Here is a 26382-nt window from a genome sequence, read left to right on the forward strand (position 1 = left end):
GCGGGGCGGGAAGGGAGGGGTGGGTCAGCGCGAGGCCGCAGACCTCAGCCAAGGCCTGGGCTCCATGGCCAGCCAGACCTGGTTTCCAATCTCAACATCACCAAGCCTCTAACTACTGGCTGCCTCAGTTTCCCCATCTGTAAACCGGGATAAGAATGCTGCCTGCCTGACAGTGGCGTTGAGATGATTCTGTAACCACGAAGCAGGCTGTCCCTCATGCAGCCAGGCCCATAGATGGGACAGTGTCTTTCTGGGAGGCAATTATACAGGTCTGGGCTCTGGGCAAGGGTTTAACAAATGTCACTATTATTCCCCATGAACACACATGACATTGTCATTTGTGTGTTGCCTTCCCCACTAGAATGTCAGCTCTACAAGGGCAGGAATTTGCATGGGTCGTCACTGCTGTCTGTTGCACCCGAGTAGTTCTCAGTGTCCGTCATCAACAATTAGGTCGAGTATGCACCTGGGACCCAGCCCCCAGGGACCACACCACACAGGCTGTTTACAAAAACCATTTTAAATTAGAAAAGACGAGAAGCATCAGTGCACAAAGATGAGAACAGAGGAACAGAGGGCCCAGCCCCATGCACAATATGGTCGCCTCACAGCCAAGTGGGCAGTGGGAGAGACTGTCAGGAAGGCACAGGTAGCTGAGGCCAGGGTCCTGGTTCTTCTGGGAGTGGCTTCAGGCCCTGTGGGCTCAGAGGTCAGTCTTCCGGAAACTTGCTCTGTTCAAGGAGTTCCTGGGGGAGGGAGGAACGAAGGAGATCAACACGGCCACATAGTCCCCAACTCCATAATGCTCTCCAGCCATCACCTCCTCCCCTTCCTCCCACTACTTTCCTTTCCCTCCTCCCCTTCCCCGAAAGATCCTTCTATGGTCATCCTGGCTCCTTTAATGTTGGTTCTGATCCAGCCATGGAACTGGAGATTCCTTCATAAAATTCACCACTGGACATATGAATCATACCCATTTGACAGATGTGGAAACTGAGGTTCAGAAAAATGAAGTCAGTCACACGCCTGAGAGATAACCTAGCCAGGATCAGAAATGGTGGCTCAGAGCTTGAATATTATGTACATATGCCAGTGTTCACATGCATGTGCAAAGCCTCGAGCACCCATGTTGATGGGCACATGTATGGCAGCCCCCACACTCTGCCAGGCTTTGCCTGCCCCATCTCGCCCTCTCCGGGGTGGGCCGGGGACTCGGGTTAGGCACCTGAGGCTGGCTGTGTTTGGCGCCAGCAGCTGCGGCAGGCGCTGTGTGAGCAGAGGCTGCAGAGCCTCCCGCAGACGGGAATAGTTGCGCTCCAGCTCCCGATGGTACTCCTTCTGGTCCGGCCCAATCAGGGCTTTGTTCTTCCGCAGCGCATCTTCACACCTGAGGACCAGATGGCTCAGTGGGAAAGAATCCGCCTGCCAATGCAGGGGACCTGGGTTTGATCCCTGGTCTGGGAAGATTCCACATGCTGTGGAGCAACTAAGCCCAGGCGCCACAACTACTGAAGTCCACACGCGGTAGAGCAGCACATTGCAATGACTGGGTCTGCCTGCTGCAACTAATGAAGCCAGTGGGCCCTAGAGCCTGTGCTCTGCAACAAGAAGCCATCGCAATGAGAAGCCCACGCACAACAAAGAGTAATCCCCACTTGCCACAACTAGAGAAAGCCTGTGTGCAGCAATGAAGATCCAGTGCAACCAAAAAAAAAAAAAAAGAGAGAGAGGTGGGAAGGCCATGAGCTGGGGTCAGGCATGCAGAGCAGTAATACTGGGGGTTTGATAGGTGGATATATTGTTGTTCAGTTGCTCAGTCGTGTCTGACTCTCTGCAACCCCATGGATTGCAGCACGCCAAGCTTCCCTATCCTTCACTATCACCTGAAGCTTGTTCAAACTCATGTCCACTTGAGTTATTGATGGTGGACATGACTTAATGGAAATCAGAGAGGCCATAAAGGGGGGTCAGGTTGATACACTGGCTGTACTGGGGAATCAGGTGGGCAGAGAGTCATAATGGGGGGGTGGTTAGAGGGGCCCTGTCTGGGGATGGGGTCAGGCCTACTTTTTGCAGAAGTCTTTGAAACAGAGCCGCAGCTTGTTGTGATGCCTAAAGAGCTTGGGGTCTTCTGGGATCTCAGCCAGAAACACCTGGGCTACCTCCAGAGGTCCCTGTGGGGTGACAGGGGCTCATGAGGCTGTCTGCACACCACCCTCCCTGCCCCTGGTGGGGGTTGGGCAGTCTGCTTCCCCCGCCAGCCATGCCTGGTTCACAGTGGGCCCCACAGAGCCCTGCAGCACCATCTGCAGCATCTTGGCATCAGGAGGGTCTTGCTCAGTGGCGAAGGCCAGCTCCCGAGTCTTCTTTTGCATGTCCTCGATGGCTACCTCCACCGGGGTCAGCACCGTCTGTGGGGTAGGGATGGGCACGTGCCGGCTGGTGCCTGGAGACGCCCTGACCCAAACCAGCCTGCGGCAGCTTGGATCTTGGTTGGGGGTTCATAGAGTGGGCTTGGTGGGCTACAGTCCATTCCAAGAGGCTGTGTAAGGAACTGGGTCTGGGGGCTTCTGCCTGCCTGGGTCTGGAAGGGTGAGGGTCAAGGTTCAACTGCTTTTGGTGTGCTGCTGCTAACTCTGGCCTGCTTCTAGTCCAGACTTGGGTCAGCGAGGTCTGGAGGGAGGGGTTTAAGTCTGCCGACTAGGGCCTGGAGGCTGGAATTTGGGGGTCCTCCGCCTCCCTTGGTCTGGGGTCTCTTCACCTCCCCACTCCCTGGGCGGCCCCTGACCACCCACCTCCTCCCGGTGGCAAACACGGATTCGGGTCTTGATGTAGGGGAAGGCGTGGGCTGTGCTGAGCAGCGTCTTGCGCTTATGCTGCTCTGGCAGCTCGCCGTGAGCACGCCCGTCTGGCGTGAAGGGTGTGCAGAACAGGAAGGTTCGCAGCCCATAGTTGCGGTCGAAGTAGGTCACCCGGTCCTTGAGCTCATAGGTGTCAAAGTGCGGCTCCACGTATGTGATCTGGATGTAGGCCTGGGGCGCAGGGCCCAGGGGTAAGGGTTTCAGCCCCAACACACATACCTGGGGTTTGCCAGCCTCCCGCAGGGGCCCCATCCCTGTAGAAAGGGGGTTGAGCCTCCCTGGGTCTGCGGGTTTTGGGTCTCAGGGATTTGGGTTCTCAGGTCTCCCTATGTCTCATCTGGGGCTTTCCTGGTGGCTCAGACAGTAAAGAATCTGCCTGCAATGCAGGAGACCAGGGCTCAATCCCTGGGTTGGGAAGATCCCCTGGAGAAGGAAATGGCTACCCACTCCAGTATTCTTGACTGGAGAATCCCATGGACAGAGGAGCTTGGTGGGCTACAGTCCATGGAGTTGCAAAGAGTCAGACACGACTGGGCAACTAACACTTTCACATCTCATCTGGATGTATGGGAATCCCTGAGGAATAGGATTGTGGGGTCCCTGAGAGAGACGAGCTTTGGAGTTTCCTAGAGAAATAGGATTTGAGGGACCACAGGATGTGGTACATGGTGTCTCTGAATATAGGGTTTGGGGAACCCTGGGGGGATGGTCAGAAGCCCTCACCTTCTGCGGGTCCAGCTTGGTCTTGTCCACAGGGTTAGAATCTTTGATGATCTCGACCACATCCTCCCCGAACCTCTCTGTGTAGAACTCCTGGGGACACGGGGCTAGCTCAGGGTCACACGGCTGCAGCCCCCACCCAGCCACAGGGTGGCCCAGTGCCCTGTCCACCCCCCACTGCCAGGACATGCCTCCAGCCGGTGTGAGATCTCAGCCAGCTTCGTGATGGACGGCTCCTTGTACACGAACTCCTGCTCGTCCAGGTCACCAAAGCGGGCGCCGTAGAAGCCCACGCGGAAATATGTCCCAAACACGCGCTGGGGCTGTGGGAGAGCTGCTATTGACCGGGAGGCCCCTACCCCAGAGACACATGTCCTCCAGCCCCATGTGCAGAAGATGGGGGCATGGGTGGAGGACTGGGGGGACCCCAAGAACATCACATCACAGGCAGAGATGTGGACCTGGCCGACTGCCCACTGCCCACACCCTCACTCCTTCTCCCCAGCCTATCTGCTGCCCCCTCCACCTTTATTCTCATTGAACAAACCCCGAGCTTCCGATTCTGCCTCTCGCCCCATGCAGTCCTTCAGAGTATGAATCTCAATACGCAATGAGGAACAGGGCTCTATTGCTCACAACTCACTTCTCAGTGTCTATGGGGCTGGGTATATAATCGTTTAGCTGCTAAGTCATGTCCGACTCCCTGCAACCCCATAGACTCCAGCCTGCCAGGCTTCTCTGTCCATGGGATTTCTCAGGCAAGAATACTGGAGTGGGTTGCCATTTCCTTCTCCAGGGGATCTTCCCGACCCAGAGACTGAACTCCCGTCTCCTGCCTTGGCAGGCAGATTTTTTACCACTGTGCCACCTGCGAGCCCTGGGTATACAGTAGGTGCTTAATAAATGCACACGTGGCTGAACGAAGTCATGGCTGTCTCTTGTTCTGGGACAGAGGCTCTGGTTCCCTTGTTCAGGGCATCCCCTCCCCTCCCTGATCTAAATTTGGAAAGGGACTCCCCTTCCTTCCACCCTAGGTAGATGACCCACCACCAGGAAGGACGGGGGTGGCTCATGTTCACTCACCAAAGTGGATCCAGGTAGGGTGGGGTGGGCACCAGGACAGGGAGGTGGGAGCCAGGGGCAGAGAGACAAAGTCATTGCAGAGGTCAGAGGTCAGAGTCCCCAACCCCCAGGGTCCTGGTTATGCAGCCCGATGACAATCATTCTATGGGTAGGGAGATCCGGGGAGGGAGGAGACCCGCCTGCCCTGCCCGGCCCCCACCCAGCCCTCCCGCCTTGGCTCTGGGTTCCTGCCATCTTTGGCCAGAAAATTCTCCCCAAACTAGGAGATGCCTAAAAATAGACCCAAGTAGAGGAGAGGCAGAGAGGGGGAACATGAAATGGCAAATGAGCAGAGATCCTGGGGGAAGTTGAGGAGACAGGGAGACATGAGACCCAGAGACACACACAGAGTGAACAAGCAAGGACACAGACAGGGAGAGATGGATGGGAAGCGACCAAGAGACAGAGACAGACAGAGGGCGGGAGCGGGAGGCCCCCCTTTCAGGCAGTGACCAAGCTGGCCCTGCCCGAGGGAGGGGTGTCACTGGAGAGCTCCCAGCTGGGTGAGTCACAAGCTGCCCTGGAGATCTGGGGCAGGGAGGGGGACCCGGGAGGAAGTAGTGGGGGAGCGTCATCGGTCTCGCCCACTGAGCCCCTGTGGCCAGGCAGCCGTGCTCCGCCAGCGCCTCCTGGTGGTCCCCGACCACTGCTGACCAGTTGTCATGCGGGTCCCAGAGGCAGGTGGGTGGCACTCACCTCCCAGCCGGAACTCTGTGGTGGGAGAGAGAAGGTGCAAAGTCAGCTGGAGATGGCAGGGGTCGGCAGGGGCTGGGGCTGGGGGCAGGGGCTGGGAGGGCTTCCTGGGCCCACCTGGTGCATGATCTTAGTGAAGGCCTCCTGCAGTTTGCCATGCACGGCAGCTAGCTTCTTGTAGTCGCGGTGGGCTTCCAGGATGGGGATGAGGGTCTTGTAGACCTCATTCACGGCCTCGTAGAGCCCGCCCTGGGGATTGGGGTGTGGGGGTATGTCAGGGTTTCCAGAACCTACCCTGGTCGTCTCTCCTGCCTGGTACAACCACGCTCCTACCCACTCCCCCGGGTGCCATCTTCTATCACCTCCTCCAGGAAGCCTACCCTGACTGCATCTGCCCCAGATGGGGTACCCGCCTTTCCACTCAGCCCTTACTGACATCCTCTGTGGTCTCCACCATCCTACTGTGGACCAGGTGCTGAGTACATCTATGCTTTATCCATGTTCTTTCATTGGTAGGAGGAGTCATTTTCTTTCTCCTCAGACAGGAAATTGAACCTGAGACAGGATGGGCTCCCCAGGACCAGTACCTGAATGTAAGCCCTTCTGGCATGATGCCTAAGGCCTCCACACACAACTGCCTGCTGGCGCATGGTAATGCGCACTCCTGAGTGCCAGCCAGGGCCAACATCAAGCTTGGCACACAACAGGTGTCCTGAGCTATTTGCTGACTGTCTGAGGTCTGTGTCCACCATCTGGCTTATTCCCAAGGCCTTTGTCTCTGAGACTCCAGCAAAGTAACAATAAGAAACACAACATCAAAAAAACCTCTAGGGGCTTCCTTGGTGGCTCAGTGGTAAAGAATCCACCTGCCAACGCAGGAGACATGGGTTCAATTCCTGATCCAGAAAGATCTCACATGATGCAGAGTAACTAAACCCAAACACCACAACTATTGAGTATCTGCTCTACAGCCTGGGAACTGCAACTACTGGGCCCAGGTACCACAACTACTGAAGCCCGTGCACTACAACTAGAGAAGCCATCACAATAAGCCCATGTACAACTAGAGAATAACCCATGCAGCAATGAAGACTCAGAACAAACAAAAAATAAATACAAATAAATAAACAAAATTAAAAAAAAAAAAGAAAGGAAAAAAAGAAGGTTCAATGCAAAGAACTGAAACAGGATGGTAAACATAGGTGGTCACTGATTTTGGGTGCTGGGTATGAGGTGTGGTGGGGGATACAACTTTCTTTTATGTGTTCTTGAAATTTTTCATAACAGAAAAGAATTTTAGGGACTTCCCCAGTGGTCCAGGGCTTATGACTCCATGCTCTCACTGCAGGGGACCAGGGTTCAATCCCTGATCAGGGAACTACGATCCCCAGAGCCTCCGGGCATGGCCAAAATAAAAATTTTTTTTTAAATGGTCAGTGAATATACTCAAGCCTTACCCATGTACCAAGAGTTTTAAGGGGAGAAAGGCAGGAAAGCGACTTCAGAGAGACCCAAATCCTTGCAGCAGCTCCATCCGGAATCTCCGGGAGCGGGTATGGGGCCCAAGAGTGGAAGTACGCTGCTGCCCCCGACCCTGGGCCTCACCATGGTGAAGTAGACAGCCGCCTGCTCCAGCAGCCCCACCAGCCCCATCTCCGTGAAGTGCTTCCCGGAACAGAAGCCCTCCTCGTCGGGTGAGAGGATGTCATCAGAGATGGCAGACTCTTCCAGCACGTTGGACGAGATGTTCTGGGATGGGAGATGGGCTCAGAGCCTGGTCTTTTACCCACACGTGCCACGCTCCCGCCTGCCACTACTCCCACCCCCGCCACTCACCTGGAAGGAAACGCAGCCCACAGGCAGGTGGCGGCTGTCCTCCAACAGCGCAAGGTACTCGGCCACCAGGGCAGCCGCGTGCACCATGCACTGCGCGGCCTCCGCGTGGTTGCCCAGCTCCGCGTGCTTCCCCGCCATATTCTGCAGCCACGTCAGCCGCAGGTCTGGGGAGCCCTGGTAGCCCCGGGCAATCCTAGAGCCCAGGTGAGGGTGACGGGAGGTGGGAGGAGGGTGGAGACTCACCTTGCCCCTCACTGCTCACCCCTCACTTGTCCATCCCCTTCTGTTACCCCAGCCATCTGCCCCAGACGATCTCACCTGAATCTTCATTCACCTCTCCCTCCCCTCACCTGTCCATCCCCTCACCTGTCTTCTCACTTACTGTTCTACTCATCTTTCTTCTCAGCAGTCCTCCTATTTGTCTCCATCTGACCAGCCAACCTCCTCACCTGTACCCCATTCACCTGTCTCACCCATCCAACTCTCACCTGTCTTCCCATTCACCTGTGCATCACTGCTTCTCTTCCTCTGTCTCCTTACTCCACTCCACACCTGTCCATCCCTTCCCAAGTGTCACTCCCTCACTTGTCCTGCTCATCAGTTTACCTGGAACCCTGAACCCTGTCACTTGTCTGCCTAGGGCCCTCCCTTCTGTATGCCCCTCCCTCCCTGTCTGCATTACCTGGGCCCCCATCTCCCACTCCTCAGCTTCTTACTAAATACTCCTCTCTCCTCCAAATCACTCTGCTCTCTTGATCTGTCACCCCTTCATGGGTTAGCGCCTCACCTGTCTACCTCACCTGTCCTTGTTCTGCTTTGTCATCCTGATCTGTATGTTCCTCTGGCACCTTTTTTTTTGCTCATTTACCTGCCCTTACTTGCGGCCTCACCTGTCTTCTCACTGCTCCACTCACCTGCCTTCCCTCTCCCTTGGTCTTCATCTGTCTGCTCTCCTGGTCCCTCATCACTTGTCCATCCTTACTTGTCTCTCTTATTACCTGTATACTCACCTGCTCCCTCCCACCATCTCCTCTCCCTTTGACTGTCTGTGAATGGCTGACGGTCCCGACTGGCCCTCCTCACCTGTACATGAGGTCAATAAGCATCTCCGGGTCTTCCTGATGCTCCTTCATCTTCACCGTGTCAGTCAGGATCATATGCAGGTTGAACATCAGGTCCTGGACCTGGAGTGAGGGAAGGGCCGGGAGCGATGTGGCCAAAGTGGTGGGGTCAGGGGTCAAGCAGGGTGGGGCCAAGATCCTGGTTGTGGAAGGTGGGGCCGGGGCCCCCCGGGGATCACCTGCTCAGCAAAGGTGCTGTCCCGCAGCCCCACGTCCTCCTCGGCATAGGTGAGGATGGTCTTGAGTGAACGTCGCAGGTGCTCGTCACTGAAGTTCTGTGTGGTCCCCACCAGGGACGACAGCGACATCGTCACTTGCATCTTCACGCGGGCAAAATTCTGGGTGGGCCGGGAGGAAGAGCACGCCTGCCTGTGGGCCTTGGAGCCTCACCCCAGGCAGGACCTTCTCAGCCTGCTGACATCACCCCTCTCCCGTCCTGCCTTGCGTCTATTTGAGCCAGAGCCCTGGTCAGGACTGCCCTGGTAGGCTAGTGGTTAAGAATCTGCCTGCCATGCAGGGGACACGGGTTCGATCCCTGGTCTGGGAAGATTCCACATGCCACGGGGTGACCAAGCCCGTGCACCCACAACTACTGAGGCCAGAGGCAACTACTAAAGCCCACGGCCTAGAGCCTGCACACCCCAGTAAGAGAAGCCACTGCAATGAGGGGCCTGTGCACCACGACTACAGAAAGTGCGCGGGCAGGAATATAGCCCAACACGGCAGAAATAAACAAACACAACTTATTAAAAAAGTTAATAAAGAATCCTAATCAACGGCCCTCCCTGGAGCCCCGCGCCCCGCTTACGTTGCCAATCTCGAAGTTCTGGCGCATGAGGAGGTAGAGGGAGGCGCTGGCGTGTGTGCGGATGGCACTGATGCGGCTGCCGCAGTGGCGCAGGAGCCTCAAGCAGAGATCGGCACACAGCTCCGTGTCCTCCTCGAACAGCAGCTCTGGGAACTGGCCCCCGCACCCAAGGGGAAACAGACACCGGTGAGCCTCTCCCTGTCCTGACCCAGACGGTTCCCCGTGGGGACTTGGGCAGAAGCACAGGGCTCTTCTGTCTTTTCTGGCCAAAACCAGCAGGCGCTGGTGTTTGAGCCACTTGAAGCCCTTGTGTGTGACTCCAGGTAACCGACTCTGCCACTCTGATCCTCAATTCCTCTGCAAACCGCGGCTGAGGAATGTGTCTGGGTACACGGCAGGTGCTCCGGGACTGGGCAGTGACTGTTATCTAAGAGGCGTGGCTGGCAGAGATACTCACCTTGGATACCAGAGCCCGCTGTGTGGCCAGGCCGTGCTGCAGGAAGAGGGCACTCTGGGCGCTGCCCAAACTGTATAACACGACCTTCAGTACCGCGCCCAGGATGCTCTCCCGGGCCTCTGACAGCATCACCGTCTGGCAGGCCAGAAATCCAGCTCTTAGGGACTGGGGTGGTTATGGAGTCAGGGAGGGAGAGGGATTCTCAAGTCAGAGATCACAAGGCCCGTTGGTGGGGTCAGAGGTCATGGAGATGCCGGATCAAGCCATACCTGCACGATGATCTCCAGTGTGTCCAGGACCACCAGGCTTGCCTCGGTTGCCAGGTTCCCGTCCACCAAGGCCTCGTGTTCCATTTCATCCTTGGTCCTAGAGGGGATGGGACGGGCTTGGGAGGGCCTCTCCTGGCCAGACTCCTCCCCCGACAGCTGGGCGCTTTCCCTTTATCTGCCCTGGGGCTGCAGTTCTCTGGAAATTGATCTAACCCCTGTGAACTATGTCCCGCCTACACCCACTTGTCCACACGGTCCGAGGTTTGTCTCCAGTGTGTGACGCTCTTCCGCCAGCGTACATTCTCCTGGTTCCCAAACGGGCTCCTCTCTGAGACACACAGGTGCAAAGACAGACACAAGTGACCATGAAAAGATACACACATGGGAGCCCCGTAAGGACACTGGATGATGTGGACGCCTGCGGAGTGCATGCGGTTAGACATGAACAGGGAACACAGAGACCCACGTGCCATGGGTACACAGACACTGTGTGGGCCTCTGGGAAAAGCGAGCCAGACAGTAGGCAGGAATGGCTCCCGTCTCGGGGACCCCTGTACAAAGTGTGGGCGGCGCTGGGTGGGGACATGTGTGGGGGTTACACCTTCCTCTCACCATGGCTCCCATCTCGGGGACCCTTGTACAAAGTGCGGCAGGTGCTGGGTGGGGACACGTGTGGGGTACACCTCCCTCTCCCCATAGCTCCCGTCTTGGGGAATCTTTACAAAGTGTGGGCGGCGCTGGGTGGGGACATGTGTGGGGTACACCTTCCTCTCACCACGGCTCCGTCGCACCATCTCCTGTCGGGCCCCGATGGTACCCAAAATAGCTTCCTCTAGGCGGGCCTTCATGTCCAGCGATTTCTTGAATGTGAGGCTGTTGATGCGTTCAAAGGCCTTCTTCCCCTGAGACGGCAGAGAACAGGTTCAAGATTGACTCTGTCCTTTTCTGTGGGCTAACCTGGTCTGCTTTTTCTGGCTCTATCCCTCCAGGAACCTGTGCTCAAAAACACAGTCCTCCCCTTTACAGCAAGCTCTCAGCATCTCCCGGATTCTGTTGGTGAAGGAAATTCTCCCTTTTTGCTTTGGTTCAGGATGTGCTCAAGTGCTCAGTTGCTAAGTCAAGTCTGACTCTTTGTGACCCTTTGGACTGTAGCCCACCAGGGTCCTCTGTCCATGGGATTCTCCAGGCAAGAATACTGGAGTGGATTGCCATTTCCTCTTCCAGGGGATCTTCCCAACCCAGGGATCGAACCCACGTCTCTTGTGTCTCCTGCATTGGCAGGTAGGCTCTTTACCACTGAGCCACCAGGAGAACTGAGAAAGGTACATGGACTCTTACTGTTCCTTGATTTCTATCAGGAACTTCTCTCAGAGGCAAAACTGCAGCAGCAGTTGGTGGGTAACGTACATCACTGAAACAGTCTACCCCCCCCCCAGCACCTGGTGCACAGGCCACCCCTTCACACCCAGCCCACGTCACTCCAGGCCCCCCACTATGTCTCCTCAACCTGCCCCCTACACCCCAGTCCCCTGCCCGACCTTCGAACCTTGTACTCGAAGGCAGCCAAGCAGAGGTACAGCAAGTCCAAGACACGACCCAGCTGAGGGAGGGTCAGGTCCGCAGCCCAGCGCTGCAGCAGGGCCGGCTCAGCGTTCTTCAGGACCCATAGCACACACACCAGCAAGGTCCGGCTGGACTCAGCAGAGAGGGCATAGCCTGAGCGAGCAGCCTGGGGCCGGAGAGGGGACAGGGGGCTTAGAAGGAAGAGAGTTGACCGTTTTCTCCATAATAAAGTGAGAACTGGCCGACTGGTACTTGATTACATAACTTCTATTACTGGGTTATTGGGCACATGATGTCCAAAATACAACAGAAAATCACAAAACATGTGAAGAGGTAGGAAGATGCGATTGATAAGGGAGAAAAGGCATTAGACACAGGCACAAAGATGATCAGATGTTAGATGGTGTCTCTGGGGACAAGGCTAGTACTCACCGTCACCGGGCCCTGGGAGATACTGGCCCGGGAGCCAGGGGCCAGGGGGCCACCTGCAATGGCCATGGCCACTGAGGGGTTGATGGTGCCCCCCACATCCCCTTCCCCTTCTGTGTCTGAGTCGAGCATAGAGGCCAGTCTTGAGCGTTGACCTGGGCCCTCTGGGATAAAAAAAACCAAGAGAACTCGGTTAGTTCTGCCTCTTTCTCAAATTTCAACTCAGAGGTCACCTCCTCAAGGAAGCCTTCCCTGATACCACCCCCCAGACCAGGGTGCGGTCTCTAGTTATTGACTCCCAGAGTTCACTTATTGTATTTGCAATTAGATACAGTCATCGTGCAACTAAGATCCACAAAGGCCTGGACTATATCGACCTGCTCTGGCCACTCTATGCTCAATGCTTAGAACATGGCCTGGTGCACAGGAGTAGTCATTGTAAAGATGATGATGACAATGATGACAGTGGTGACAACCATAATAACTGCTGCTGCTATTATTATAGCATCAACTGACACGTACGTGGATTTCCTATGTGTCAGGTGGTGTTCTAAGCACTTTAAAAATATTAACTATTATTCTTCAACACAACCCTATGAATTAAGAACTTTTATCATCCTTACCTTATGGAGGACGGGACTGAGGTAAAGACAGGTTAAGTTACTTGCTTGGGGTCATGTAGTAGGTAAATGGTAAAGCTAGAATTTTAACCTAAACAGTCTGGTTCCAAAATCTATGATCTTAAAAGATTATCCTCTCCACTCGCCTCCAAAACAGTATCATCAGAGAGAGCTGCTACTAATAAATACAGAATAGGTCTCAGCCTAGAGATTCTTGAGATTAAAGGTCAACTGAATTTTATTCGAGCTCCAGCCCAGTTTAACATGGATTCCTGACCGGCTTAAGGTGATCAGCCCCTCATCCTATCTGCTTAAGAGAAGGAAAGACGAACCCTCACTGGGAAAAGAGGACACTGCCTCAGTCCTGATGGCCCTTTTACACACAATGTCCAAAATACAAGAAAAAAATCATAGTACATGAAGAGGCAGGGAAATGTGATTGACAGGGGAGAAAAGACGACAGAAGCAGGCATGCCACAGAGATGATCAAATATTGAAGTGAGCAAACAAGGACACTGAAATAAAAAGTAGAGGACTTTCCTGGTGGTTCAGCGGCTAAGACTTTGCACTCCCAATGCAGGGGGTCTGGGTTCAATCCCTGGTCAAGGAACTATATCTCACAGGCTGCAACTAAAAGATCATGTGCTTCAACTAAAGACCTCAAATGCTATAACTAAGACCCGGTGCAACCAAATAAATAAATAAATATTTAAAAATAAAATTTAGAAAAGATGCACAAACAAGGGTAAAAAGATGGAGAATATCAACAGAGAGCTGAAATCTACAACAAAAAAACATCAAATATTACAAGTGAAAAATGAAACATCTGAAATTCAGAACTCAACAGAGGGTGTTAACAGAAGACCAGACATAGCAGAAGACAGAGGTATTGAGCTCAAACACAGGTGAAAAAGCTTCCTAACTCAGGCACAAGAGAGCAAACAGAATGAAAAGCAGAACAGAGCATAGCAGACACGTGTAACAGGATCATAAAGGTCTAACATACGTGTCATTGGAGTCCCAGGAGGAGAGAAGACAGAAAACGAGGCAGAAAAAAAAAAATCAAAAGATAACTGAGAGTTTCCCCAAAATGATAAAGGGCATCAACCCACCAATTCCAAGTCTGTATCTTTCAACCACAGTGCACACTTGTTCATCAACGGTGCTGGTCAACGTGCAAATTAATGAACAAAAGGCTTCAATTGCCCTCTCACCCTGATGTTCCCAACCTCTCCCTCCTCCCACCTCTTTCTAAAAGATAATTCATCTCCCGTTTATCGTGCATTGACAGTATTCCAGGCCTACACCTCCCCAGATTTTCACAAAATCCTAGGAGTAGTTGGTACTACCACTGTCCCCATTTTACAGGTGAGAAACTTGAGGCTCAGCAAAGTTAATGGCTTTCTTGAGGCCCTGTGGCAGGACTTAAAGCCACTTCTCTGATGCTAACACCCAGGTTTTTTACTCCTTGCCCACCTTTTCTGACTTGAACCTTTTCTGACCTTGAGGCTTTCCTGGGGCCCCGTGGCAGAACTTAAACCTGCTCCTCTGACCCTAACACCCATGTTTTAACTCCTTGCCCACCTTGCCCGACCTGAGCCTTATGGGATCACACCAGGTCCCCAGATGGTGGAACCTGCTCCGCCCCACCCTGTCCTGCTGACCGGCAAAGTCATGCAGCCGTGGCAGCGTGTCCCGGGCGAGTGACAGCAGCGGCAGGTATAGCTCAGCCACCCGGGCCTTCACGGTGGCCTCGGCATAGCGGGGGTCGGCATCATGGCTGCAGAGCAGGCTGTGGACAGCACAGATGGCCTTCTTGTGCAGCAGGGATGCCCTGTAAAGTAGTGAGGTGCTCAGGATGGAGTGGGCGTGGCTCCTGGACCCTAGCCCCCACCCAGGGGACCAGACAGGGCCTGCACTCACCCCTCGGCCTCAGGTTCCACGGCTAGGGCCAGTTCCGTCAGCAGGAGCCCAGCCAGGAAATGCTGCTGCCGGAAAGGCCCGCTCAGCTCGAACATGCTGACCACCTTGGGGTCTGGGGCCTGGCTGGAGAAGGTGGAGCTCTGGAAAGGATGGGGGACAAAACAGGGGATGAGGGGGTCAAGGGTCAGAGGGGAGAGGTCGGGGTTAACTCATCTGTGAGATGACAGGGGGTTGAGTCCAAAATCAGAAATCTTAGAAACGGCAGATGGAATGCCAGTTTGGGAGTTAGAAGCAAGAAATCAGACGCTGGTCCTCCCGGGAAGTTGCTGAGAATGCAGGGTCAGAGGTGAAGGATCAGAGAGAAGGGGTCAATCCCTTGAGTAGTGGCCTATGTGTGAAATGGACAGAGATGAGGGAACCGCAGAGAAAGGGCTGAAAGGCAAGAGGTTGGCGGGTCAGAAGAGGCGGCACAAGCGGGGCCAGCCTACCTGGGAGGTGGTGGAGGACACCGAGGGCGAGGGCGAGGCCGGGGGCGACAGAGGGCAGCAGGGCAGGTTGAGGGTCACGTAGTGCTCGTGGCTGCAGAGGATGCGAGTGAAGTCCATGCGCAGGGTCAGCAGCACGGCCGGGTTGGGGGCTGACTGCAGCCGTGTGGCCACCTGCAGGGAGGGGTTGGCAGATGACATCACACGGGGCCACCCACCCCCCACCCGCGTCCCCCGAAGGACTGCCAGTCCCCCCACGTTCCTGCAGGCGCGCCGTGCCCACCACGCCCACGCCTACCTGCTTGTAGTGAGCCCGGACCAGGCTGAAGACAAAGCCGCGGTCCACCAGGGTCAGCAGATCGCTGAGGAAGAAGGCCAGGCTGGCATTGAGGCGCTCGGCCAGCTCCGCGTCCTGGGGGCACAGGGCCTGTCAGCCTACGCCCACTGGCGCCATCGAGCCTCAGTCCCTGCCCCAAGGCCTTGGGTCTCCTTGACACGCCCTTGTCTCAGCTTCAGACTCCTGGCCTTCCTGCTTGTCCTCCTCTCTCTGACTAGCCTTTCCCTCCTCCCCAGGTAGGTGTCTACTCTCTATCCAGCTCTGTTGAGGGCACGCTTTTTTCTTCTCTTACCAGATTTTATTTATTTATTTTTACAAGTATTTATTTATTTGGCTGTGCTGGGTCTTGGTTGCAGCACATGGGATCTAGATCCCTGGCCAGGGATCAAACCCCGGGCCCCCTGCATGGGGAGCACCAAGTCTTAGCCACTGAACCACTAGGGAAGTCCCCCCTCTCACCAGATTTCAGTAAGATGATGCAGATGGCAGAGACTGGCTGCTAACTCCCCCCATAGCCTCTCTTAGGTATTGGGGCCCTTTCTTAGAGTTCAGAGCTGGGTAGGGACTACATTTCCCAGCCTTCCTTGCAACTGAGAAAAATCACGTGACCACATTCTGGCCAATGGAATTTGAGAAAAGTGACTGTGGTGGGTCCTCCTGTTCCCACCACTTTGTAATACCTGATGTGGTGGGTACTATGATGAAGTGAGATGGCCAGCCCCACACTGTGGAGCTCCCTCCAGCCCACTACGCTCAGGAATAAACTCTGGTCACATTTAAACTGCTTGTGAGGATATTCAAGCAAATTAACCTCTGCCCTAACTGATAAACAAAAGTATTCCAAATAGTTCTACTTGTTTCAAAGACACCTAACAGGATGCTATTTCAAGAGAAGCCTGGGGACTTTCTTGGTGGTCCAGTGGTTAAGCATCTGCCTGCCAATGCAGGGGACACAAGTTCGATCCCTGAACTAGGAAGATCCCATGCACTTTGGAGCAACTAAGCCCATACTCCACAACTGTTGAGCCTGTGCTCACAACAAGAGTTGTTCATTCCCCAAGTCATATCTGACCCTTTGCAATCTGATGGACTGCAGCATGTCAGCCTCCCCTGTCCTTCACTATCTCCAGGAGTTTGCTTAAATTCATGTCCATTGAGTTGATTATGCTATCTCATCCTCTGCCACCCTCTTCTTTTGCCTTCAATTTTCCCCAGCATCAGGTTCTCTTCCAATGAGTTGGCTCTTTGCATCAGGTGGCCAAAACAGGAGAAGCCCCCACAATGAGAAGCCTGAGCACTGTAACTGGAGTATAGGCCCTTGCTTGCTGCAACTAGAGAAAATTCATTTACAGCAGCAAAGACCCATCACAGCCAAAAACAAAGTAATTAAGTAAAAAAAGAGAGGAAAGCCTGAAGGATGAGAAAGAAGGAACAGTAAGCGCAAAGACCCTGGAGCAGGAAGTGCCCAGTAAGTGGAGGAACAGCAAGGAGGCTGATATGGCCTCAAGGCCCAGCTGCCCTCCTGTTCTCATGAGTTACCCTATGGCCTCACAAGTTAGCCTCAGGGGTTCTCAGGTCCTGTGACCCAGAGACAAAATACAAAACCCGCCTGGGCTCCAAGTCCACAGGAGGGCAGAGACAAGGTCTGCCTGGTGCATGGAGTCTGATATAGTTGGATGCTCCATAAATGTCCAGTGAAGGAACGACTGCTGGGACCCGTCACCGATGCCCCCCATCCAGTGGCTGTGACGAAGCTGCTTCTCAAGGGTGCTGTTCTTCCCCGTAGGCCTCTTGAAGAGGGATTTCCTCGTAATCTGGAACTCAGCTCTTAGGGAGACTTTAGTGCAACCAGGTCAAGGCCTTTGAGATCAGCCCAAAGGTCATGGGGAATTGCACAAGAGCCAGCTTGGGCTGGACCGGCATTTCAAACATCTGGGAAATTCCCATCAAATACAGAAGTCCCCTTTCTCTTTGAAAATCAGACATTCTGGACTTCCCCGTGGCTCAGTGGTTACGAATTCACCTGCCAGTGCAGGAGACACGGGTTCAGTCCTTGATCCGGGAGAATTCCCACATGCTTCGGAGCAACTAAGCCTGCGTGCCACAACTATGAGCCTGTGCTCTAGATCCTGGGAGCCACAACTGCGGAGCCCACGTGCTGCAACTACTGAAGCCCGCGTGCCCTGGAGCCTGTGCTCCACAATGAGAAGCCACCATAATAAGAAGCCTGCGCACCACAACTAGAGTAGACCCCACTCTCCGCAACTAAAGAAAGGTGCGAGCAGCAATGAAAACCCAGCACAGCCCAAAATAAATAAAGTTATATTAAAAAAAATCAAACTTTCTGGCCACAGCCAGTGGGCACATGCCCTCTGGTCCACCAGAAGCCCTACTCTCCCACCGAACCTGGTGGTGAGGGTTTCCAATCTCCATTCTGCCCCTTCCTAGTCATGTGATATCAGGTTATTAGTCATTCTCTGCCTCAGTTTCTCCATTGGTAAAATGGAGAAAACAATAACACTAAGTTCATGAAGCTGTTGGGAGAGTTTAATGATGGGATCCACCTAAAGTGTTCAGGTACACAGCAAGTGTTCGACAAATGCACAATTTGATTATCATTATTATTGTCTGCTCAGCTCCTGTGAGCACTAGGTTAGTAGTTCGGAGTCCGGATGATTGTCAAGGTCTCAGAATATCAATGTCCGTTTATTGAGTACTCACTGTATACTGCCACTGTGCTAAGGGCTAATGGATCTGCCCTGCCACCTCCCTGCCCTCCCCAACACTCATTCCCATCCTTGGTTAACTCCACTGCAGCCATTCACCTCCTCACTGCTTTCTAACGGAGGCAGGTCCTGCCTCAGGGCCTTTGCAACTGCTGCTCCTGCTGCCTAGAACACTTTTCCCTTGGATATCACACAGACTGCTCCTTTACCTCCTTCAAATCTCTCCCTAACAGCTCCATGAAGGCAAGGAACTGGGTCTGCTTTGGTCACCACCGTCTATTCTCTAGTTCCCAGCCTAGGGCTGTGCACAAAGTAGGTGCTTTAAGAAACAGATGTTGCAGACCCATCCAGTGAATGGGATTTGTGGTCTTGTAGCCAGGAAGCACCAGGCAGATTGGCACCCCACCTGGCTGGCTCCATGTCTTCCCTCAGCACCCCTGCCCCCCACACACACCACGGAGGCCCCACACCCCTCACCTTGTGGATGCGGGTGATAACCTCCAGGCCTACAGAGCCCACCAGGGCTGCGATGTCATCCAGGAATCGTCCAGGGAAGCGAAGTTTGCGGGGTGTGTCCAGCTTCTGACCCAGAAGCAGGTGCAGCGTCATGCTTTTCACCTGGGGGCCAAGCAAGAGGATGGGGGGTGGAGGTGGAGGTGGCTTGCCAGAAGGGGGTGGAACTTGGGGGACTGTGAGTGATGGCTTGAGGTGGGCTAAAGGTGGGCAGAAAGAATCCTGAGACCTGACTGTGTGGGCGGGGCCTGAGAAGGCCATGGGTGGGGCTTAAGTGAGGGCTAGCTAGAAGGGTAGGAGGCTCAGAGAGAGCATGTGTGGGGCTAGAACTGGTCTCCAGGGGTCAAAGTTGGGCGGTAGGAAAGAGGGTGGGGCTTCAAGGCCCACCAGATTGAGCGGGGGCCATTACAGTCAGCAGGAATAGTTCAAGGCACCTCTTGAAGAGTCTGGGGGCGTGTTCAAGTCTGATCTCAACAGCTTCCTTCTGTCTCTTGGGGATGAGGTGGGTCGCCTCGCTAGGTAGAGTTTCTCAATGGTGTCACAGGAAAAGTGGGGGGAGAATCCTTCACACAGGGGAGGGGGTTTCAGGTAAGTTTCAGGGGCTCTCCAGGGAGAGATTCACTTAGGCATCTCTTATCTCCATGTGGGGGCCTCTTGGGCCCATTTCTCAGGGGCCTTAGGTGCAATCTCAGGGGGTTTCTCTCCCTTAAGAGAGTCTCCTAGGGGCCCCTTGCTCTCAGGCAGGGAACAGGGAGTCTCACCATGAGCTGGAAGAAGAACCAGGCGTGCTGCAGGACGGCTTCGCGCACAGCGCTGCCGCTGACCACCCACTGCAGGGCCAGCTCCTCATGCAGCAGCTGGGGGCAGGGGCAGGGGTCACGGAGTGCAGAGGCGCCCACGCAGTACCCCCAGTGTGACAGGGGAGGATGCAGCTGGATGGCTCGGGGTTAGAGCAATGGGAGGCCATGCAGGAGGAGAGGGGCCAGAAAGAGTCAGTGTGCCCTTTCCCTGGCTCTCCAGACCCCACTGGGCTTGGGGGGTCAAGGGAGCTCTGGATCCCAAAGTGGAGTCACCCACCCCCTGCCTCCTACTACCTTCTGCACAGTGGGTCTTGGCTGGGTGGTGGGCGGGGACGAGGAGGAGCTCTCGAGGCAGGAAGAGGTTCGGCTAGAGCTGCGGTCGATGGCCTATGATGGAATGGCGAGGGGATGGGATGGTGGGGGGTGGGGGGCGGTTAGTGTGGGTGCAGATGGTACGGATGGAGAAGAGAGATGGTTGATGGCGTGGATGGAGGGGAGGTGTGCCCATGTGGACAGACAAGGGGGGTGTGGATGGAATGAGCAGTGTTAATAAATAAAGACAGCAGTGTGTGGGTACAGATGGAGAAGGCATGAACGTGATGGAAGAGATGAGAATAAGCAAGACACGGTAAGGAGGTGACAAGCAGGGTGAAGGGGACAGGTGAGGATGTGGACGGGAGCCCGTCAGAAGTGAGCACGGATGGAGCAGGACCCAGCAGACAAAGGAAAGAGAAAAGTGGTGGTGGGGGTGGCGCATAGGTGGAGAGAATGAATGGGGAAGATAACATAGATGGAGAACATAGATGGAGAAGATAACGTGGTCAGAGGCAAGGAGAGCAAGTGGGGTTGAGGGTGGAGGGTGAGTGAGTCCATGAGTTCACCGATGGACAGAGGGCAACAAGGTGGAGGATTGCAAGTGTAGATAGGGGCGCAGAGGACAGACAAAGGGGATTAAAGGGGAGGATGGAGGAGGAGAAAGAAGAAAAAGAAAGATAAAGACAGAGGAGGTGAAATGATGAGAGGCAGCAGGAGCAGCCGAGAGCTCTAGGTTCCAGGCCGGGCCCCACTCCAGCCTTACTTGGGGCCTCGCCAGGCCTCAGCATCCCCATCTGTGAAATGGGCATGGAGTGCTCAAGCTCCACTCTCCCCGCCTCCTTTGCTGGTCAGAAGGTGAGGCCACTGACAGGGAGAGATGACAACCCAATGATGGAACTGGCCCAGCCCTGGAAACTGCCCAGGCCCTTGCCTCAAGCATGAGGGGGCCCCCACAGCTCCCACAGTCCCAGCTACACGCCCTGGGCTCCCTGGCCTGCATCAGATGGGTCACCCACTGCCAAGGCCAGCCTCACTGTCGCCTCCCTCCTCCTCCTCCTGAGGCCTGGAATGCCTGCCCTCTTGACATCTTGTCACCTCCAGTGTGCTCTTCCAAGACCAGCTGACACCCCAGAGAACTGAGGGCATGGTGGGGAGGCCTGTTAAAAATGTCAGGGAGGTACTGGAAAGGCCCATGAAGCCAGATTCTCAGAAATCTTAGAAGTCTGCCCAGAAGTTCCCCTGCTCAAGCTGTGAACAGTCCTCTGGTTGCCAGGCCATGCAGGTTGCCTAGGTGACAGGCACAAAGCTAGAACACTTGGCCTGGGGCCAAGTGTGCAGAGAATCTAGCCTTGGGTGCCCAGGGGCCTCTGAGCTTGCTCCCAACCTCTGCAGAGGCCTTCCCCTCCACCTGGAACACCCACCCATCCCCAGCTGGCTCCATCTCACTCTTTAGGTCACCTAGGAGAGAGACTCTTCAGATCACCCTGTCTTGGTTCACTTCCTTGCAGGCGTTTTCATCTCCTGCACTAACATAGTCGTGTGTTTGTTTGATGGGCATCAATCTCCCTGACTAGCCAGCAGCTCAAGGATGAGGCTGGCCCGAGGATCTGTCTCCCCAACGAAGTCCTACTTGTGAGGCCCTAACTCCTTCCCAGGCTTGGGGCCGCTGTACTGAACAGCGAGTCTTCCCCACTTCTGAAAATTCAGAGCCCGGAGCGCAGGGTGAGCCCCTAACAGAACCAGAACTCATCTCAGGACTATCTGAGGGCAAAGCCCCTCCCCACACCAGGGTCCTGGGAAGGGTCCCTCTGCCTGAAATGGGGTGAGGGAGCCAAGGTTCAGTTCCACCCTCTGGGCATCATTCAGGCTGCTGTGTCAAGGGGACAGTTCAATCTCCTGAACAGAGTGGATTAAGGAGACACAGAGAGAGAGGCCATGCAGGAAGTGAGGTTAGAGTGGCTGGGTCATTTGCATGCTATTTGCATATTGCCCCTCCCTTTCTGTCACTGCACATCATTTGCATGCTATTTGGATACCACTCTGTCCCTTCTGTCTCTGCCTGAGGCTGTGGTCTGTGTGGCAGCAAAAGGCTGGTGAAGATGCCTCTGTGTCGCCTATAACATCCACAACATCCATGCCACAGCCCCAAACGAAGGCAGGAGGTGGAGGGTGGGTCTGCTGCCTCCTCCAGGCAGCCCCCCTAGGTTAGTTGGCAGCAGCCAGGAAGGTGGGAGGAGCCCATGCTGAGGTAGGGTGATGCACGTGCAGAGGCACGTCAGGTAGGGAGGGCACCTGTCTGGGGTCGGCCCCACAATAAGGGGGGGCCCGTCGCAGTACAGCCTTGCTGCCTCCCGGAGCATAAGCAGCATTCACCCAGGAGTGTGAGCGGTCGATACCCTGGAGATACACGGGTAAGTGGTAGTATCTATGGGCAGAGGGCAGGGAAACCAGCGACAAACACGGAGCGTGCTCACTGCCCTGGGCCACACATGTGCCCACGTGGACACCCACCTGTGACCCTGCAATACATGTGTACAAAACACGCACAAGATCTGTGTATATATGCCTCCCACATGTCTGTGCATGGAACACACGAGTACATGCAACCGTGTTCCAATGTGTGTGGGCAATGTGCACATGGGCGCCCCCCTTGTAGATACATGCATGTGGCACATGTGGAAACACCCCGCTGCGCTAAGTACACACTTCTCTTTTTTTCAAGCTCCAGTCACCCATCCTTGGGTCAGCCTCAGAATCCAAGTCACAGCTCCTGAACTAACAGCCAGAGCCCAGCCCCACTGTCCAGGGTCAAGTTTTTTTTTTTTTTGCCCATCTGGGTGGCTTGTGTGAAGAAAATAGCAACCCACTCCAATATTCTTGCCTGGAGAATCCCATGGACAGAGGAGCCAGGCAGGCTAAGGTCCACTGGGTCACAAAGAGTTGGACACAACTGAAGCGACTCAGCACACACACACATGCGTGGCTTGTGGGATCTTAGTTTCCCAACCGGGGACTGAACCCACACCCTTGGCAGTGAACGTGCGGAGTCCTACCCACTGGACTGCCAGGGAATCCCCCAGGGTCAAGTCTTCATCTGTGCTGTTGGTTGTCACTCCCTGTTTTCCATCAACACAGAGATCTTTCACCCACCCACACAGCGGCCATGACCACTGAGGCTGGCGCCAGCAGGGGCCCCTCGTCTAACCTTGCTGGCCAGGATGCGGGAGACCTCGTCATCCACAGAGCCAGGGGCCACGGCCAGGTCGGGGTTGCTGCTGCTGATGCTTTTAGAACGTGCCAGGTAGAGGCTGGCGGGGCGGCCAGGGCCACGGGCCAGCGTGGCAGGCTGCACCGTCACTGGAGCGGCCCCTGAGGATGGAAGGAATACGCTCAGCCCCCTGCCCACCTGCCCTGATGACCTCCTGTCCCTTCCCAGCCGGATGCCCTTGGTGAAGTCACTTTCTTTTTTTGTTATGGGGTTGTTCTTTTGGCTGCATTATGCAGCATGAAGGATCTTAGTTCCCCGACCAGGGATTGAACCTACATCCCCTGCAGTGGAAGCACAGAGTCTTAACCACTGGACCTCCAGGGAAGTCCCCAAAGTCACCTTCTGCCTCTAAACCTCTAGGTTCCTCACCCGTAAAGTGGGTGTAATAGTGGCTCTGCCTCATAGCAATTTTGAGAAGGATGAAAAACACTGAGTGCCCGGCATATTGTATGTGTCCAGAGGGGTTACTGGTTATTATTAATTATTTAGCAAATGAAAATATCCAACTTTAAAAAAAAAAAGAAAGAAAATATCCAATTTTATTGAGTGTTCACTGTGCCAAGTATTTCACATGGATTACTATGCCATTTGGACTTCCCTAGGGGCTCAGACGGTAAAGAATCTGCCTGCAATGCAGGAGACCTGGGTTCAATTTCTGGGTCAAGGAGATCCCCTGGAGAAAGAAATGGCAACCCAGTCCACTATTCTTGCCTGGAGAATCCCATGGACAGAGGAGCCTGGTGAGCTACAATCCATGGGGAAAGCTACTAACACTTTCATTTTCCACAAGAGAGGCAGTACTATTATCACTGTTTAAAAGATAGGAAAACAGGCCAAGAGAGGTAAAGTCATTGCCTGAGGTCACAGAGCTTATAGGCAGAACTGAGAGTCAAACCCAGGCAGCTCTGCTCCAGTCCTTGTTTGCTGACTGGCTGAATCACTTGACAATAAAATTTACAGAGACCGCAGCCCTGGGGTTGGGGCACGAAGTTCTCTCTCTCCTGCTCTCCTATAAATTGCGCAAACCAACCACGGCCTGTACAGCCTCAGGACCTTTGCACATGCCTTCCCTTTGCTTAGGATGCTTCCCTCCCAGGCCATTTCCTGCGCCCCAGAGTCTCCCACCAACACTCACCACCCGGGAGGCTGGGCTCCGTGCCAGGCAGCCGAAAAGCATAGTAGACATATGCAGCCAGCAGTGGGCAGTGACCACGGGTGTCCTGGGCACCCTCTAGGCTCCGGTGGACGAGGCTGACCACATGGGCCATTGCTTCAAAGGCGCCACGACCCAGGTTCACTGCCGGACAGAGCACAGGTTTAGTTCCAAGCTCCTACTTCAGGGTCCAAGGGGGTCAAGTGGTCTTCAAAAGGTCAGGGGACGAGGGGACTGAGGGGCCATTTTTCAGATTGGAAAGTTGAGACCAGAGAGATAAATGGGCTATTGGAGGTCACCACTAGTCACTGGGCCCATTCTCTAGACGGGGAAACTAAAGTCTGAGGCTGTGACAGCTCACCAATCTGGCCACCAATGACCGGGGGTCGCACCACCAGACGAACGAGCTTGTCCAGCACGTGGTGGGAGAAGGCGACAAGGGGCTCGGGGCTGGCGAGGCGCAGGGCTGCCAAGCTGCCCCGCAGCTCCTGCTCCACGGTGCCCTCGCTCAGCACAGCGTCCTTCAGCCGGAACGGAAAGGCCCCCTCCTCCAGGACGTGCACCAGGGTGAAGAACTTGTCCAGGTGGGGGTCCTGGTGGGGGACCAGGGGTGAGCGGGAGACTGAGTGGGTCTAGACACTGAGGCTGGAGACCAGGGAATGGAAAAGAAATGAGGAGGGAGCTTCCCCGGTGGCCCAATAGTTAAGAATCCACTTGCCAATGCAGGGGATGTGGATTCGAACCCTGGCCCGAGAAGATCCCACATGCCCGCGGAGCAACTAAGCCTGGGCACCACAATTACTGAGCCCAGGCTCTAGAGCCCACGTGCCCCAACTACTGAAGCCCACACACTGCAACTACTGAAGCCCATGTGCCCGAGAGCCTGCACTCCATGAGAAGCCACCGCAATGAGCAGCGCATGCACCATAACTAGGGAGTAGCTCCCACTCACTGCAACTAGAGAAAGTGTGTGCAGCAACGAAGACCCACACAGCCAAAAATAAATAAATACATAAATATTGATAAATAAAATTAAAAAAAAAAAAGAAAAAGACAGGAGCGATTACAGACACAGCAAGGGGCAAACCGGGGGAAGGGGGAAGAGGAGAGACCATGCAAAAAAGGCCAAAGCTCCAGCTGTGATGGCCATTGGCATGGCCACCCCCGCCTGAGTCAGCAGCTTCCCCGGGAGTCAGCCTTGCTGACCAAAGTCACGTCCATGGCCCAGGGCCAAGCCTCCCAGGACAGAGGAAACTGTTGCCCAACCCCAGGGCCAGACTCCTGGGTTACGGCCCGCCCCCTACCTGGGGATGCACAGAGGACACAGCTGTGAGCTCCACGCTGAACACGCCCTTGTGGCCATCCACCCAGCGCATGCCCGGCAGCGCCACCTGCGGGAGGGACACCCCAGGTGGGCACCGGCCCAGCCTCCCCCACCGCTCAGGCCACCAGCCTCAGCCATTGCGACACTGGCCCGACTGTGGCCCTGCCTGGGCGAACAGCGGGGCACCTCGCCCCCTGGCCCCGCAGCCCAGCCCAGAGATGGGGGCGGATTGTGGGGAGCACTAACGGGGGTCCACTGGGCAGGCTCAGGGATGCCTAGGACGCTCATAGGAGAAGGGAGACTGAGGATGAATGGAGGGACTGAACAGAACACAGCATGATGAGAGGACCCGGGTGCAAATGAAAGGGTTTGTGGGAGGTTGACACAGCATTCCCATGGGGAGACAGTGCTCCGGGGAGAGTGATCAGGCAGGCAAGGCTACAAACGGGGGCCAGAAGCGGTGAGGCAGTGGGGTCTTAGTGGGGAAGAGTGCGTGCACAGGTAGGGGGGCATTATCAAGGGAGGGACACCCCACAGCAGGGAGGGACACCCATGGGGCAGGAGGACACACAGGATTAACGACAGGGGTGAGTGTGATGAGGCCTCAACAGAGGAAAAGGCGCCCGGGCTGCTGGGAAGGAAAGCAGGGCGTGACGGGGGTTCCTGGGCCCGGTGCTGGCTGGCAGGGGGTCCGGGGCACGTACATCCGGTGTCAGCACGGAGTAGCTGGGCGGGGGCTGGTCTACCGACACGGGGAGGCAGAAGGGGCCTGTCCTCAGGCGGCCGTGCTGCAGCAGTGGGATCCACTGGGGAGAGACTGGGGGTCAGATGTGGGGCCGGGCAAGGGCTGGGAGGGCTGGGCGTGGGTGGGGGAGAGGCGGCGGGGGGCTCACGGTAAAGCCCACAGGAGTCTCCAGGGCCGTGCCAGGCCGGGGCTGGCAGCTGACGTGGTAGAAGGTGAAGAGCAGGTGGTGGTTCTCGGTCACGCAGGCAGGAAGACGCAGCTTGAACTCCTCGTAGAACTCAGGAGACCTGGCGG

At 55.2% G+C, this 26382-nt stretch overlaps 1 protein-coding gene across 8 annotated transcripts in view; it reads right to left on the bottom strand.

The window, feature by feature from the left end:
* Positions 1-510: 510 nt before the first annotated feature.
* DOCK6 (dedicator of cytokinesis 6) overlaps positions 511-26382 on the bottom strand; it is a 47542-nt gene continuing 21670 nt past the window's right edge. For 2 of the 8 annotated variants that reach the window (XM_065917812.1, XM_065917818.1), the window contains 34 exons: positions 26237-26375; positions 26048-26149; positions 25324-25410; positions 24381-24612; positions 24002-24163; positions 22804-22967; positions 21891-21995; positions 19578-19670; positions 19245-19340; positions 18448-18588; positions 15206-15319; positions 14911-15081; positions 14423-14562; positions 14164-14333; positions 11883-12043; positions 11434-11616; positions 10663-10789; positions 10131-10215; positions 9888-9984; positions 9619-9783; positions 9162-9314; positions 8533-8691; positions 8316-8416; positions 7233-7425; positions 7002-7145; positions 5514-5645; positions 5400-5414; positions 3773-3898; positions 3585-3674; positions 2796-3032; positions 2268-2411; positions 2068-2174; positions 1226-1387; positions 511-746 (listed from right to left, as the gene is read on the bottom strand). In XM_065917812.1, the coding sequence (XP_065773884.1) occupies positions 704-746; positions 1226-1387; positions 2068-2174; positions 2268-2411; positions 2796-3032; positions 3585-3674; positions 3773-3898; positions 5400-5414; positions 5514-5645; positions 7002-7145; positions 7233-7425; positions 8316-8416; positions 8533-8691; positions 9162-9314; positions 9619-9783; positions 9888-9984; positions 10131-10215; positions 10663-10789; positions 11434-11616; positions 11883-12043; positions 14164-14333; positions 14423-14562; positions 14911-15081; positions 15206-15319; positions 18448-18588; positions 19245-19340; positions 19578-19670; positions 21891-21995; positions 22804-22967; positions 24002-24163; positions 24381-24612; positions 25324-25410; positions 26048-26149; positions 26237-26375 (4540 nt within the window). In that variant the 3' untranslated portion in view covers positions 511-703. Of the gene's footprint in view, positions 747-1225; positions 1388-2067; positions 2175-2267; positions 2412-2795; positions 3033-3584; positions 3675-3772; positions 3899-5399; positions 5415-5513; positions 5646-7001; positions 7146-7232; positions 7426-8315; positions 8417-8532; positions 8692-9161; positions 9315-9618; positions 9784-9887; positions 9985-10130; positions 10216-10662; positions 10790-11425; positions 11617-11882; positions 12044-14163; positions 14334-14422; positions 14563-14910; positions 15082-15205; positions 15320-18447; positions 18589-19244; positions 19341-19577; positions 19671-21890; positions 21996-22803; positions 22968-24001; positions 24164-24380; positions 24613-25323; positions 25411-26047; positions 26150-26236; positions 26376-26382 lie in introns of those variants that run through there. The other 6 variants (XM_065917813.1, XM_065917817.1, XM_065917815.1 and 3 more) reach the window with 6 other exon arrangements.

Source organism: Muntiacus reevesi, chromosome 1, assembly GCF_963930625.1.
Source record: "Muntiacus reevesi chromosome 1, mMunRee1.1, whole genome shotgun sequence".
NCBI lineage: Eukaryota > Metazoa > Chordata > Mammalia > Artiodactyla > Cervidae > Muntiacus > Muntiacus reevesi.